Source organism: Marmota monax, unplaced genomic scaffold (genome assembly GCF_021218885.2).
Source record: "Marmota monax isolate L192 unplaced genomic scaffold, Marmota_monax_Labrador192_F-V1.1 WCK01_AAM20220418_F8-fsc00114, whole genome shotgun sequence".
NCBI classification, from domain to species: domain Eukaryota; kingdom Metazoa; phylum Chordata; class Mammalia; order Rodentia; family Sciuridae; genus Marmota; species Marmota monax.
The window spans coordinates 3,326,114-3,343,175 of record NW_026694943.1 but is presented as its reverse complement, the minus strand read 5'-3'; the positions used below and the strand labels follow the sequence as shown (position 1 = coordinate 3,343,175).

At 40.8% G+C, this 17,062-nt stretch overlaps 1 protein-coding gene and 1 pseudogene across 1 annotated transcript in view; both read left to right on the top strand.

Annotated features, from left to right (window-relative positions):
* The first annotated feature begins 627 nt into the window (after window positions 1-627).
* Window positions 628-17,062, top strand: part of LOC124081173 (retinoic acid early transcript 1E) — a 41,052-nt gene continuing 24,617 nt past the window's right edge. The window contains exons 1-2 of the mRNA XM_058573615.1: window positions 628-663; window positions 753-1,152. Coding sequence (XP_058429598.1) covers window positions 628-663; window positions 753-1,152 — 436 coding nt within the window. The remainder of the gene's footprint in view (window positions 664-752; window positions 1,153-17,062) is intronic.
* Window positions 4,483-7,146, top strand: LOC124081215 (transcription factor AP-2-alpha-like; annotated as a pseudogene).

The window sequence follows — 17,062 nt, the reverse complement described above, 5'->3', positions numbered from 1 at the left end:
ACTCACAGCCAGGATGTGCTGCACATGCCTGTGATCCCAGGTTCTTGGAGGCTTAAGTAGGAGAATTGCAAGTTCGAGGCCGGCCAGGACAATTTAGCGACATCTTCTCTCAAAATAACAATTTTTATATGAGCAGGGGATGTGGTTCAGTGGTAGAGCGCCCCTGAATTCAAACCTCAGTACCTCAAAAGAAAAAGAAAAAGAGGTTCCTCTTGCAGCCTCAAGGGGGCAGCAGAGCTGGGCATCCTGCCTGGCAGCCTCAACTTTTCCTACAGGAGAAGTTGCTTTTGCTTTTAGAATTTTACCTTAAAGTTTTAGGTCCAAGGGCACAGAATCTACTAAGAACTATCGTTGATGGCAGGTTAGCTAACAACTGCCTTCAATCACGTTGATTTCAGACGGGACTCTATTAAGAGTCTGAAACTTTTGGATATTCTAATAATAAAAGGGATGAGTCCGAAGGTGGGGAAGACCATGGTTAAACACCCGGGCCCTAGAAGTCCCAAGTGGAGGTAGGAAAAGAATGAGGTGAGGTACACGGAACATCAGAATGATAAGCAACGCAGGAATTTGGAGCACTCAGGCAAGCGGCTACAAATTTGATGCAATCCTCATCAAAATGTCGAAATGTCTGGGGGACCAGTCAGTGGGAGGCTGCTGAGGGTGAAAGCCAGATTTTTTGACGCTCGGACTTTGGTTGCCCTGGCTGGAGGCCCCAACTTTTTCCTTTGCTTTGGGTTCCCCTTCACCAGGTAACAGCCCGGGAGGCGCGGCGAGTGCGGCGGGGAAGGCTGAAGCCGGAGGCAGCAGGAGTCGCTGGGGACGTGCCCTGGCCCGGCCCAGGCAGGGAGTGCGGGGGACCCAGGCGGGACCTGCACCACCACCTGATCCCAGACCTACAGGACCAGTTACACCCTGGGGTAACTGATGGAAAATATGACTGTGGTCGGTCCGCTGTGAGTCAGCCGGCCGGAACCAGCCAGAAGGAGGAAGGGCATTGCCGGGGCGGGGACTCGGGCTTTAAAGGCTCGTGCGCTGGCCATTCTCGCAGTGCTCCCAGCCCCGGACCCATGGCAGGTGCCCTCCGCGCGGCGCTCTTTCTCGGCGTCCTGGCTCAGCTACCGCCTGATTTTCTTTGGGCGTCCCCGGTCGGTGAGTGGCGGGATCGAACTTACCGGGACGCCTCCGACCCCTTCTCAGTTCCCATATTTCCCCTGCGGGTTCTGTCCCACCGGTCTGTGTCCCCGCAGCAAGTTCTGCACCCTGCGCCTAGGGAGGGAGCCGCGGGACCGAGGATCCCAGGGAGCGGAAAAGAGACGGAAAAGTACGGGTAGGAGGATGGGAGGGAGCGAGATGACTTGATGAGGGTCCCCAGGGCCATCTCAGTCCTCAGGAGGTGGGGCCAGAGCCTCTCTCTCCGGGGCCCAGGACCAAAAAAGAGCCACTGTGAAAGGGTGTGCGTTTTCCCACTGTGGGTGGCATTCACTTCTGGACTCCAGGGGCTGTGTTGTGTGTTTCCAGGGAGGAATTGCCCTGAACTCCTCCTGGCCAGCACAGAAGTCTCTATCACAGGTCGTCCTGAGTCATAGTGGCAGGTCCAGTCCCTTCTAAGTTCATGTGATAATGTACTTTTTAGAATTTTCTTTTAAAGGTAAAGAAAGGGGGGGGGGGTGTCTCATGAAACACCAAAGGGAAATCAGTAGGTAGACGAAAAAGACCAGGGGGAGGAAGGAGAGGCGAGAAAGGAAATACTGGGGAATTATATTGGCCAAATCCTATTGCTATATTGTGTGTGTGTAACAACAAATGCCACCATTAGGGACAACTGTAATGCACCAATGAAATTAAAATTTGAAGTATCATCAAAAAAAGGATTTTCTTACATTTGAAATATACCTATTTCAATCAGTAGGAAAATCGTTAACTGAAGTATATAACTCCTAATATTAGAGAGTTATTCAATTGTTATAAAGAAAGTACATCTGAAATGCATCTCTATTTTTGATAAACAGACCAAAGTTCAAAAGAAAAAAAAAGAATTTGCTTTTAAAATATTTTTTCTTCTTTTTTAATTGATGCATTATAATTATACACAATAGGACCCAGATGTAACTCAGGAGTAGGGCTGCATGCACCAGACCCTGGATTCAAAGAACATGGTAGAAGATGAGTAGGCAGAATTAATATTGTCAAAATTGCCATTTATCAAAAATGATCTATACTATTATGAAGACAAACAACAATAAGTGCTGGCCAGGATGTGGGGGAAAAGGTACACTCATACAATCCTGGTGGGACTGCAAAGTGATGCAGCCAATATGGAAAGCAGTATGGAGATTTCTTGGAAAAGTGGGAATGGAACCACCATTTGACCCAACTATCCCTCTCCTCTCCTCGGGACTATACCCACAGGACTTAAAATCAGCATACTGCAGGGACACAGCCACATCAATGTTTATAGCAGCACAATTCACAATAGCTAAACTGTGGAACCAACCTAGATGCCCCTCAATAGATGAATGGATAAAAAAAAATGTGGCATATTTATACAATGGAATATTACTCAGCAATAAGAGAGAATAAAATCATGGCATTTGCAAGTAAATGGATGATGTTAGAGAAGATAATGCTAAGTGTAGTTAGCCAATACAAAAAAAAAACAAAAAAAAAACAAATGCTGAATGTTTTCTTTGATATAAGGAGACTGATTCATAGTGGGATAGGGAGAGGGAGCATGGGAGGAATAGAGGAACTCTAGATAGGGCAGAGTAATTGGAGGGGAAGGGAGGGGGCATAGGGTTGTTAATGTTGGTGGAATGTGATGATCATTATTATCCAAAGTACAGGTAGGAAGACATGAATTGGTGTGAATATACTTTGTTTACAACCAGAGGTATGAAAACTTGTACTCTCTATATGTAATAAGAATTATAATGCATTCCACTGTCAAATATATATATATATATATATATATATATATATTCCATAAATTTGATGCAATCCCCATCAAAATTCCAGTAATATTCTTAACAAAACTAAAATTCATCTGGAAGTATAAAAGAACCAGAATAACCAAAGCAATCCTGAGCAAGAAGAGCAATGCTGGAGACATGTGACAGTCCTTGATCTCAAGTTATACTACAGAGCTATAGAAGGGGAGGGGGATACCAGTGTGGTACTGGAGGGGGAAAAAAGATATGAAGAACAGTGGAATAGAATAGAAAGCATAGAGACAAATCCACGTAGATACAGTCATCTGATCCTTGACAAAGTGCCAGAAATATATGTTGGAGAAGAGATAGCCTTCTTAACAAATGGTGCAGGGAAAACTGCATATCCATATGTAGAAGAATGAAAAGAAATCCCTGTCTTTCACCCTGCACAAAAGGTAAATCACCATGGCTCAAAGACTTAGGAGTTAGACCAGAAATCTTGCAACTGCTTGAAGAAAACATAGGGTGAGCATTCCAGCACATATATGCAGGCACCAACTTCCTTAACAAGACCCCCAAAGCTCAAAAACTAAAAACCAAAACCAAGAATGAATAAAAATATTTGCCAGCTGTTCCTCTGACAAGGAATTAATATGCAGAGTATAATAAAGAACTCAAAAAACTTCTCTCTCTCTCTCTGTCTTTCTCTCTCTCTCTCACACACACACACACAAAAACAAGTAATGCAATCAACAAATGGGCAAAAGAACTAAACAGACATTTCTCAAAAGAAGAAACACAAATGGTCAACACATATATGAAAAATATTCAACATCCTCAGCAATCAGGGAAATGCCAATCAAAACTACTTTGAGATTTCATCTCACCCCAGTTAGAATGATAATCATCAAGACTCCATCAATAATTGTGGATGAGGAAGTGGGGGGAAAGGTACATTCACACATTGTTGGTGGGGCTGCAAATTGATATAACCACTTTGGAAAGCAATAGGGAGAGTCCTCAAAAGACTAGGAATGGAACCGCCATATGACCCACCTATTTTACTCCTTGGTATTTATCCAAAAGAACTAAAATCAGGATACTATAATGATATTGCATGCTAAAGTTTATAGCAGTACAATTCACAATAGTTGAGTTATAGAACCAGCCTAGGTGCTTATTGACATTGAATGGATAAAGAAAATGTGCTAAATATATTTACACAGTGGAATTTAATTCACTTCTAAAGAAGAATGAAATTACATCATTTGCTGGTAAATGGATGGGACTGGAGAACATTATGCTAAGTGAAATAAGTCAGACCCAGAAAGTCAAAGGTTGAATGTTTCCTCTCTCATAGCTAGAGAGGGAAAAGAGAAAAAGAATTCAAAAATAAAAGGGGGATTAGGGCAGGGGAGCCATAGGATGAGCACGTAGATGCCCCCACTACTCGGTTGGGAAAACACATACTCATACTTGCGTTAGCCCAGCAAACCTCAGCAGTCAGTCTGCTTCGGTTCCCTGGCAAGGGACTGACCCGGAAAGCGGGATGGGGCTGTTGGGAAAAGCTGGAGCTGACGGCAAGATTGCTGCGGCTATAAATCCATCACTTCCCAGGTGAGTTGTTGGTGAGCAGGTAAAAAGGAGAATTTGCCTAAGTGATTCCAGGGAGCGGGCCGTGCCTAGCCCTCCAGCCCATGCCCGGCCGGGATCCATCGCCAGGAGCGCCGAGCCGGGGTGTCCCTACTTGCCGAAATGGGGGACTGGCAGGACCTTCACTACTGCACCAGCAACAGGACGGCAGGGTTGCCCCAGCTGGGCACTGTAGGTCAATATCCCTACATGAGTGCCCCGCTGCTGTCCCCCACCCCCAATGCCGACTTCCAGCCCCTTACTCCCCCCCCCCCCGCCCTATCAGCCCATCTACCCCCAGTCGCAAGATCCTTGCTCCCATGTCAATGATCCGTTCAGCCTGAATCCCCTGCACGCCCAGCCGCAGCCGCGGGAGGCAGAGCCAGGCTCTGGGCTCCTGCACACACACACTGGGGTCTGCCCCACCAGCTGTCAGGCCTGGATGGATCCTCGCAGGGACTACCAGCGGCAAGAGGACCTCCTGCACAGCCCGCAGGGCTTGGCTCCGGACTCGGAGACCTTCCGATCCACTCCTTACCTCACGCCATTGAGGTCATCCTGCTGTAGAAGGTATTAACATCCAGATCAAACAGTAATTAAGAAAGGCTCCGTATCTCTGTCCAAGTGAAGCCAGATTTAGATAGGTAGTTAGTGTAGTTAGGTAAATCGGGTTAAATACCCAGTAAGATAAATAAAATGGAGGCTGTTATTGAGAATGGAGTCCAGGAAAACAGAGCAGCACTTGGGGAAATTGAAATGTTAATGTCCCCAAGGCCAGAGCCCATCCTAAGGAACTGTTAATGAAGCAGCTCCCAGCAAACAGGGAAGTGCTAATCAAGAGCTGCCCTAGGCCCTTCCTGCCCAAATTACTTCTTCAGCCCACCTATCTCCCACCTTTGGGGCCTTCTCACCTTCATTTTGACACTGAAAGATAAAGGGAAACAAAGGACAGGAGTGTGGGAAAGCTGAAAGAAGACCTTAGCTTTAAAAAAAGGAAGACTTCCCCTTCCACGGATCCTTTTGGGTCCCCTTGTTCCTCCAGGAGAAGTCCTTTCTGCTGTCCTTTAATAAAGCATCTACTTTCCACTCTAAACTTGCCTGGGCCTGCTTCTCCGGTGTTATACTTCAGCATTCTGGGAAGCAAGGACTCGTCAACGGTAACCCAAGTGCAACAGCAACACCGTCTCCGCCATCCCTATTAACAAGGACAACCTCTTCGGTGGCGTGGTGAACCCAATGAAGTTTTCGGTTCAGTTCCAGGTGGACTCTCACTCCTCAGCTCCACCTCGAAGTTCAAGGTCACAGTGGGGAAGTGCAGCGACGCCTCTCACCGCCCGAATGTCTAAACCCATCGCTGCTTGTCGAAGTCTAAAACTGGAGGAAGATCTTTAAGAGAAAAACTGGACAAAATAGGATTAAATCTCACATCACTAGTGGAGGGAGAAGCCGTCCACCTAGCCAGGGACTTTGGGTACATGTGTGAAACCGAATTTTCTGCTAAGCAGTAGCTGAATTTCTCAACCGACAACATTCCGATTCCCAAAGAGCAAGTGACAAGAAAAAACATGCTCCTGGTAAAATATGCAAAGAGTTCACCACCACCTGCTGGCTCAGGACCTATCTTCCCCAGGGAACTGGCGGCCCAACCCCGTCCTGGAGCCCGGCATCCAGAGCTGCTTGACTCACTCCAACCTCATCTCCCTTGGCTTTGGCAGCCCGGCGGTGTGGCCGCGGTCACCACCCTGCACCAGAACTGCAGAACTAGCTCACCGAGGCCCTCAAGGCCATGGACAAAATGTACCTCAGCAAGAACCCCAGCAGCCACCCGGACAACAGCGCCAAAACCAGTGACAAAGAGGAGAAGCGCAGAAAGTGACAGCTCTGGATCGGCGACGCTTAAGGCGGCAGCTGCAGCTGCCGCCGCCCTCCGGTGCCCTGGGTCCTCAGGATTGCTCTCTCGACTGCCAGTGGGGCAGCCTCCGTGGACTTAGCCCAGTGCCTCCACTTCCCCATCGGTACCAACGCCCCCTCCCCGCATGTGGAGCCTAAGAGAACAGAACAGGCCGTGAAACCAGCAGAGGAAAGTTCTGTCGAGTTTTTTTTTTTTTTTGGTCCATATATTATTTTAATAAGCACTAGACATTGAATAATAATTTATTCATATGAGCTGTTCACATGACTACTGCATGCTAGACATTTGCATATAGATACCTCATTTGTTTTACATTTCTACAAGTTTTCCCTTATCTTATGCATTTCATAGCAGGATGACCTTAGATTCAAAAATGTTCAGACTAAAAACAGACACTGGAAAAACCAAGATTTGGATTCAGATCTATCTTCCAGATTAGGTGCACCTTTTTTCTACTGTACTTCAAGTTTTATTGGAGGGAGGAGGAGAGGGTGAGAGGGAAGAGGAGGAAGAGAAGCATACTTGTCCACTTTTATCCTAACCAAAGAACAAACTGCAGTCATAGTTTTCTTCTATGTAAATTCCAGAGGGAATATGACTTTAAAAGGCAGGCGAATCCTTGAGTGTGGTAGAATTCTGGACCAGAACTATGTCTTCAACTCCAATACAGTGCCATAGAAGAAAACTGATGTCACACCTGTATAGTCACACCTCACTTTTTTTTTGAGTCAAACAGAATAAACAATCTAATTTAGTAATACCTCTTCAAATAATATTTACCATTAAAAATGATAATAGCGTCCATCTTAAATATGAAGGTTTCATAATATGGAAGGTATTTTTGAAATATGCAGTGAAGGAGGCAGCTTTCTTTAAAGTACCAAGTGAAGAGAATTCTATGTATAGGCCAAGCCCCCTCGGAGAAGCATCGCCACTCTCAGTCCTCAATGTCTGGAATTCTGCCACTCATATCTTTATTTAGCATTGTCCTTTTTCAAATGTAAATCCCTAACTTTCTGGAAGGGTTATATATATTTTAAAAAAAAAAAGAATGAAAACATAAGCCCTGAAGACTTTCAAATGTGGTATCTCCATTGGAAAAAAAAAAACTCATTTTCTTAAGGTGATATTTTGAAATAAAGTATACCATACACACAAACACATACATAAGTGCACACACAATTTGTGGAGTTTGCCCAAATCCTCTACACAAGCCATTTGTCTTAAGGTTATTTTGCATTTCTCATGAACCAGAAAAAGCAGTAGACTTCCCACTCATATTCTCTAATTTATTAGATGCAGCTTCAAGAGATCCTGAGTAGGAACAGCAAGCAGGAACAAAGGAGTTACCAACACACACACACACAGGTTTTGAAGAGAAATGGACATTTAAATTTGTCTTTCAATACCCAAAATTTCCAAAATAGCTTTTTTAAATTCTTAATAAAAACAGTTAAATGTCAAAAATTAGCACGTCTTTGGATTTTCATTCAAATTCATGTTAAATACACTGATTGGAAAGGATTAATCTGCTTTGGATCCTATCTCTTCATTCCCTGTCAAGTTCATTAAGATCAAATTTACTGCAAATTTTCAGTTTGTCGTGACAAACTGAAAAGTCTCTCAAAAAATGTGGGCACAACCTCAGTCTGTCTTTGGCACGTGATTTCAGAGTTGTCTGTGGCTATGATTCACACATTTGAAGTTCCTTTACTTAAGATAATCGCATTGTATAAGTTCCCAAATCTCACAGTGAGTTAAGAACTGCATTTATTTGAAGAAGTTTCCTTTGGGATCTGTCCAAATCCACCTTAGCAACTGTTAGAAATGAATGCTTTGCCAGAACTATTAACTAATTTATTGATTTTTGTCTGTTGTCATTATTTTTGCTTCTTCTTGATTATAAGGTCAATTTTTACAACACACACATACACATACACAAACACACACACTTATACACAAAGAAGAGAAGGAAGGAAATAAATCTTATTTGATAATAAAATCAGTACTGTGTCAAAAAATATTAAGTATCAAAGGATATAACTGAGGATATTAGGAGGTGGTAATTCCAATTGGTCTTTACTAATCAGATTATGTCAAGAACATTTCCTTTGCTATTCAAAGTGCTATTCTTAGAAGATACATATATAACTGAATATTATTCAAAGGAAAATGATAAAAGTGAGAAAAAGACTGGAAATTATGTCATTTATTGCTGGGAGCCATTAATGGAAAAAAAGAGAGAAATCCTTAATTTATTTAATCTACAGGTACGAAGAAAATACAGTAACATCACAAAAGTTGTCAAATATTTCAAATATTTGAAGATGTCAGATCTAATACCATCAGATAAAACTTGCAGTTATGAAGATTTCAAAAGAAGCAATAATCTACACAGCCCAAATTAACTGGCTTTTAGAGACGGTTCACTTAATTTCCTGAACCATTTTCTGGCTTTTTTTTTCTAATAGTAAATAAAGACTATTCAAGAAGGGACTACTACAAGTAGGGGTTTTGCAATGGGGACATATTGAATTCAAATCCTTCCTCATCCTTGAAGGTAGCAAATCCTTTGAAACTATTAATAATAAAGGTGCAGATGACATTCCTTAATTTCCTGACTATGTGGATTATTTAGCACTGAGATCCTATATTTTCTTTTTTTAAATTTTTATTATTAGTTGTTCAAAACATTACATAGCTCTTGACATATCATATTTCATACATTTGATTCAAGTGGGTTATGAACTCCCATTTTTACCCCGTATACAGATTGCAGAATCACATCAGTTACACATCCACGTTTTTACATACTGCCATACTAGTGTCTGAAGTATTCTGTTGCCTTTCCTATCCTCTACTATCCCCCCTCCCCTCCCATCTTCTCTCTCTACCCCATCTACTGTAATTCATTTCTCTCCCTTGTTTTTTTTCCCTTTCCCCTCACTTCCTCTTATATGTAATTTTGTATAACAATGAGGGTCTCCTTCCATTTCCATGCAATTTCCCTTCTCTCTCCCTTTCCCTCCCACCTCTCATCCCCATAGAGCAGGGAGGAGGAGCATGAGAAGAAGCTCTTCCTTTGTTTAAAAAATATAACTGTTCTACCAGTTAAGGTTAACACCATAGCAGCACAATTCACAATAGCTAGACTGTGAAACCAACCTAGATGCCCTTCAATAGATGAATGGATAAAAAAAAAGTGTCATTTATACACAATGGAGTATTACTCTGCACTAAAAAATGACAAAATCATGGCATTTGCAGGGAAATGGATGGCATTAGAGCAGATTATGCTAAGTGAAGCTAGCCAATCCCTAAAAAACAAATGCCAAATGTCTTCTTTGATATAAGGAGGGCAACTAAGAACACAGCAGGGAGGAAGTGCATGAGAAGAAGCTTAACATTAAACAGGGATGAGAGGTGGGAGGGAAAGGGAGAGAGAAGGGAGTTTTGTTTTTTTTAAACAAGAGTAAATCAGCAACAACTAAAAAAATTTTTTAAAAACTTTTTTTTTCTAAAAAAAGAACATAAAAATTTTTAAAAAATTATATGAGCTTCATGGGACTGAATCACCCCTTCCCTTACACTCTTCAGTTCAGATTGTAGCCATACTTAAAAAAAAAAATAGCAAAGAGGATAATGACATTTTTATCAGTATTGTGAGTAATCTTGAACACAAATACAGGAAGTTCCATGTCATGTCTTCAGTTGTAGAAGTTTTCCCTCTTCAAGGTAAAGCGATCAACTTGAACTTTCTCCAGCAACACGATTGATTCACAGTTATATAGGGGAATATGTATTCATGTCTCAGTGATTCATGTAAATATGGTGAGTCTGTTTTTTCGCCCTTTATTATTATTATTATTATTATTATTATTATTATTATTATTATTATTATTATTATTTATCTGGTGATCTCGTTTACCTCTTGTTTAGTGGGTTTTGAATCTTCCCTATTAGTTCCTCATGTGGTTCATGGTACTTATTTAGAAATTCAAGGTTTGGGGTATTCATGAGTTTAGCCCTGATGTAGCATGTTAAAGATGACAATGAAACAGCTGAACAAATTTTCAAAAGTAAAATAAAATTTTATACATAATTAGTATTACATTTAGCTTTTCATTGAATTGAAAGAAAAAAGTGAAATTGGATCCTGGAAAAAAAATTTTAAACTTGAGTGGTTTGATAACCCTTCTATGTCTTGTGGGGAGGAAAAAAAAAGTTTATTTTGTTCCATTGTCCTCCCTAAAAAGCATCATTTGAGCAATAAATGAATATTGTCTTTACACCAAGGGTTAGGGATTTTTCCTCTTTCTCTCACTCTTTTTGTTCAAAGAACTCCAAACATTTGGGACCATCTGGTATTCTGTATTTTCACTGGCCATATTGGAAGCAGTTCTAGTTGTATTGAGTTGTGCTGGCAGTACTTTCCATACCTGCCAATGTATCATGGTCCTTTGTTGCCCAGATAAATAAATATTTGATACACTTCAAAAAAATAAAGGGGGGAATATCATGTAAACAGAGAGAAAGAAAAAAATGGAGTAAAGGAAGGGATGGGGAGGGAGGAAGGAAGGGAGGGGATAGGGAAGTACTGGGTAACAAAATCTAATACCAGATGTGTTATGTGCATGTATGAATATGGTGCACATCCCATTATTATGTATAATTATAATGAACCCCTGCAAACATTTTACATGAGGATGTGCAGGGGCAGGAGAGGGGGAAACATATACAAGATTGGTAGGAGTGTATATTAGAATGGCTGCTTTTGACTTACAAGAACAGAGTTGAGTGGTTGTAACAAAGACTGCAAAGCCTAAATATATAATAGTAAGCCCTTTACAGAAAATTCCAGGGCCCAGGCTGGAAATAACATAGGAGAGGATAGAGTTGACCCACTAGTGTATCCTTCAAGGTTTTAGGTTGGCACAAATCTCCCTGTGTTCTCAAGGATGAGATATCACTTTAAAAGTAGTGTATGGGGAATGGGGGAGATGGTGTCAGAAGACTGTACTTGGCCTTCCCTTCTAGGTTAGCTCTGATTCCAGCAAGTGACTCACTGTGCCCATAATCATTTCTATTATAAATTCAGGGAATTTGAAATGACCCCTATTAGCAGGACCTGGGACAGGTCCCTTCATTCCTGGCCCCACATGGACCTTGTCAGCACCAGGGGGCTGTGATGATGCTTCAGATGCCTGGATATGACTGTCTCCCAGATAAATGAATGCATGCTTTCTCTTTCTCTATGCACAGAGATCCAAGTGAATGGGTGCATGCCCCAGGGGCAGGCTGAAAGGGGACACTGAATTGACTCTGGGGTTGAAGGGTCCCTCCTGATAGGAGCCTGGCCTCTCCTCCTAGGAATGAGTTCAGGCTCTGAGACATGGCTGAGGTCTGGAAACTGAGCAAACAACCAGACTTTGGTGGGTGTCAACTTTCAGTCTCCTGATCATCCATCCTTGGGTTTTGCTTTCCTTCTTGAAATCAGGCAGAGTCTGGGTTGCCTGCCCAGGTGCTTTGCCATGAGGTTCCCTGTGATCTCTCAGCTCCAGGCTTAGCTCCCCTAAGAGCCAACTGCTTCCTGGCTTCCTCCTTTTTCACTGTCTGCACCATTGCACACACTTTCCTTCCAACTGTTCATCGCCTCCATTTGGGGTCTATCGTATCAGCATTTTTCTTCCCCTTTACTACTGGGACCCCAGTTCTGAAATCCTAACTTCCACCACACACCCCAGTCTTTAGCAATCATCATCAGTGACCTTCTAGACAATGCTGATGCCCTTGTGAGCAGACTTTTTGTTTTACATTATATACTGATACATATAAACACAACAATTATACATATTAAGTTGTCCCATGTGAAGTTTCGATACATGTGTACCTTGTATAATGTTTAAAGCAGGTTAAACTTAAATATCTCTACAAATTTCAAACTTCTTACTTTTAATTTTTATTAGGGCATTAGAGATATACATGGTAGCTGGATTCATCCCAACACAGTCCCACATGCATGGAATCTGCCCTGCTCCATTTCAGTCCTTGTTCTCCTCCCAACTCCCCACCCACTCCCCTTCCATTGTACCTCCCTCACTCACCTATTTACCCATCCTTGATTGATGCTTTCCACACACACATTAAGGTCAAGTTCCCTGCGGTTACATTTATACATGCACATGACATGATTTTGTTAACTTCATTCTGCACTTTCCTCCCTTTCCTGTCCCCCTCCCTCCCTATCTCCTTCCACTCCACTGATCTACCTGTATCTTTATGATATCCAATCCTCCTCCCACTTTCTTTTTCTTTTTTCTCTTTAGCTTCCACATATAAGGGAAAATATTCGACCCTTGACTCTCTGAGTCCGGCTTATTTCACTTAGCAGGATGTTCTCCATTTTCATCCATTTACCTGCAAATGCCATAATTCCATTATTCTTTATGGCTGAGTAATACTTTATTGTATATAGATTCCATATTTTTGTATTCATTCATCTCTTGGTGGGCATCTGGGCTGACTGCATAATTTGACTATTGTGAATTGTGCTACTATGAACATTAAAATTGTTATATCACTGTAGTATGCTCTTTTAAATAAATATCAAGGAGTGTGATAGCTGAGTTGTATGGAGGTTCCATTTCTAGTTTTTTGAGGAATCTCTGTACTGGTTTTTGGAGTGGTTGTACTAATCTTCAGTCCCACCCACAAAAAAAAATGTATGAATGTACCTTCATATCCTCATTAGCATTTATTTTTATTATTTTTGTTCTTGTTTTGTTTTGTGGTGCTGGGGATTGAACCCATGGCCTTGTGCATGTGAGGCAAGCACTCTACCAACTGAACTACATCCCCAGCCCTGTGTTCTTGATAATTGTCCTTCTGAATGGGCTGAGATGAAATCTTGGTGTAGTTTTGCATTTCTCTGATGTATTTCTCTGATGCTAGAAATGTTGAACTTTTTTTTCCATATATTTGTTGGCCATTTGTGTTTCTTTTTGTGAGAAATGTCTTGTTAGTTCTTTTGCCCATTTATTGATTGGGTTATTTGGGCTTTGGGTTATAAGATTTTTTAGTTCTTTATATATTCTGGATGTTAATCTTCTGTCAGAGAAACAGTGGCAAAGATTTTCTCCCATTGTGCAGATTTTCTCTATATACTCCTGTTTCCCTTCCTGTTCAGAAGTTTTTTTGACAGCATCCCACTTACTTATTCTTGGTTTTATTTTCTGAGCTTTGGGAGACTTGGTAAGGAGGTCAGTGCCTGCACCTATAAGCTGGAGTATTCACCCTATTTTTCTTGTAGCAATTGCAAGTTTTCTGATCTAATTCCTAAGTCTTTGATCCTTTTTGATTTGGCTTTTGTGAAGGGTGAGAGACAGGGATCTCATTTCATTCTTCTACATATACATATCCAGTTTTCCCTGCACCATTTGTTTAAAAGGCTGTCTTTTCTCCAACATCTTTTTTGCAAATTTGTTGACTTCAGATGGTGAACAATACACTTTTGACTGAGCAGTCAATCATTCAAGAAATCAAGAAGGAAATTTAAAAAATTTCAGAGCCAAATGAAAAGAAAAACACTCAGAATATTTGCAACAGTGAAAGCAGATGCACAAGGGAAATTTATAGTCATAGTGCCTACATTAGAAAAAAGATAGATCTGCCAGATATGGTGGCACATGCCTGTAATCCCAGCGGTTCAGGAGGCTGAGGCAGGAGGATCTCGAGTTCAAAGCCAGACTCAGCAAAAGCGAGGTGCTAAGCAATTCAGTGAGATCCTGTCTCTAAATAAAATACACAATAGGGCTGGGGTTGTGGCTCAGTGGTTGAGTACCCCTGAGTTCAATCCCTGGTACAAAAAAAAAAGAAAAGGAAAGATCTAAAAAAAAAGTAATCTAATAATGCATCTCAAGGTTTTAGAAAAACAAATTAGCCCCCAAATCAGTAGAAGGATAAAAGTAATAAAAATCAAAGCTGAAATAAATGAAATAGAGACTAAAGAACAATACAGAGGATCAATGAAATAAATTTCAATGAAATAAAGAATGGGTTTTTTATTTTTTTTATTTTTTTTAATTTTTTATTGTTGGTTGTTCAAAACATTACATAGTTCTTGATATATCATATTTCACACTTTGATTCAAGTGGGTTATGAGCTCCCATTTTTACCCCATATACAGATTGCAGAATCACATCAGTTACACATCCATTGATTTACATATTGCCATACTAGTGTCTGTTGTGTTCTGCTGCCTTTCCTATCCTCTCCTATCCCCCCTCCCCTCCCCTCCCCTCCCCTCTTCTCTCTCTGCCCCCTCTACTGACATTAATTTGTCCCCCTTGTATTATTTTTCCCTTTCCCCTCACTTCCTCTTGTATGTACTTTTGTATAACTCTGAGGGTCTCCTTCCATTTCCATGCAATTTCCTTTCTCTCTCCCTTTCCCTCCCACCTCTCATCCCTGTTTAATGTTAATCTTCTTCTCATGCTCTTCGACCCTACTCTGTTCTTAGTTACTCTCCTTATATCAAAGAAGACATTTGGCATTTGTTTTTTAGGGATTGGCTTGCTTCACTTAGCATAATCTGCTCTAATGCCATCCATTTCCCTGTAAATTCTATGATTTTGTCATTTTTTAATGCAGAGTAATACTCCATTGTGTATAAATGCCACATTTTTTTTTATCCATTCATCTATTGAAGGGCATCTAGGTTGGTTCCACAGTCTTGCTATTGTGAATTGTGCTGCTATGAACATCGATGTAGCAGTGTCCCTGTAGCATGCTCTTTTTAGGTCTTTAGGGAATAGACCGAGAAGGGGAATAGCTGGGTCAAATGGTGGCTCCATTCCCAGCTTTCCAAGAAATCTCCATACTGCTTTCCAAATTGGCTGCACCAATTTGCAGGCCCACCAGCAATGTACAAGTGTACCCTTTTCCCCACATCCTCGCCAGCACTTGTTGTTGTTTGACTTCATAATGACTGCCAATCTAACTGGAGTGAGATGGTATCTTAGGGTGGTTTTGATTTGCATTTCTCTGACTGCTAGAGATGGTGAGCATTTTTTCATGTACTTGTTGATTGATTGTATGTCCTCCTCTGAGAAGTGTCTGTTCAGGTCCTTGGCCCATTTGTTGATTGGGTTGTTTGTTCTCTTATTGTCTAATTTTTTGAGTTCTTTGTATACTCTGGATATTAGGGCGCTATCTGAAGTGTGAGGAGTAAAGATTTGTTCCCAGGATGTAGGCTCTCTATTTACCTCTCTTATTGTTTCTTTTGCTGAGAAAAAAACTTTTTAGTTTGAGTAAGTCCCATTTGTTGATTCTAGTTATTAACTTTTGTGCTATGGGTGTCCTATTGAGGAATTTGGAGCCCGACCCCACAGTATGTAGATCGTAGCCAACTTTTTCTTCTATCAGATGGCGTGTCTCTGATTTGATATCAAGCTCCTTGATCCATTTTGAATTAACTTTTGTGCATGGCGAGAGAAAGGGATTCAGTTTCATTTTGTTGCATATGGATTTCCAGTTTTCCCAGCACCATTTGTTGAAGATGCTATCCTTCCTCCATTGCATGCTTTTAGCCCCTTTATCAAATATAAGATAGTTGTAGTTTTGTGGATTGGTTTCTGTGTCCTCTATTCTGTACCATTGGTCCACAGAATGGGTTTTTTTAAAAAGATAAACAAAATTGACAAACTGTTAGCCAAACTAACCAAAAGAAAAAGAGATGCAAATAAACAAAATCAGAGATGAAAAAGAGGATACTGCAATGGGTACTATTGAAATCTAGAGGATCATTAGGGAATATTTTGAAAAATAATATAACAACAAATTGGAAAATCTAGAAGAAATGGACAAATTTCTAGACATCTATGACCTACCAAAACTGATCCAAGGAGATTTTTTTTTAAAAATCAAATTGATCAATAACAATAAAAAGCCAATGAGATTGAAGCAGTAACAAAAATTCTCCCAGCAAAGAAAATCCCAGGACCAGAAGGATTCACGACTGAGTTCATCCATATTTTAAAGACCAGTGCTCCTTAAACTCTTCCATAAAATAGAAAGGAAGGAATGCTTCCAAACTCATTCCATGAAGCCAGTATTAGCCTGCTACTACAACACAGTAAGTACATATTAAAAAGAACACTATATAGACTGATATCCTTGATGAACACAAAGATGTAAAAATTGTCAAAGAAATAGTTTTAAATTGAATTCAACGTCACATTAACAATTCATACACCATGATCAAGTTAGTTTTATTCCAGAGATACAAGATTGGTTCAATATATGCAAATCAGTAAATGTAATATACCACATAATAGAATCAAGGATAAAAATCACATGAGCATCTCAATACATACAGGAACACGTACAGGAAAAGCCTTTGGCAAAATTCAACATCTCTTCATGATAAAGACCTATGTAAAGTAGGTATAGAAGGATCATACCTCAACATAAAAATATTACCATGCTATGTATATTTTTTGCCATAACTTTACCACTGAACATTATATTTACTCATGCCAATAAATATACCTCAAAACTATTACTTTTAATAATAGTATAATTCCT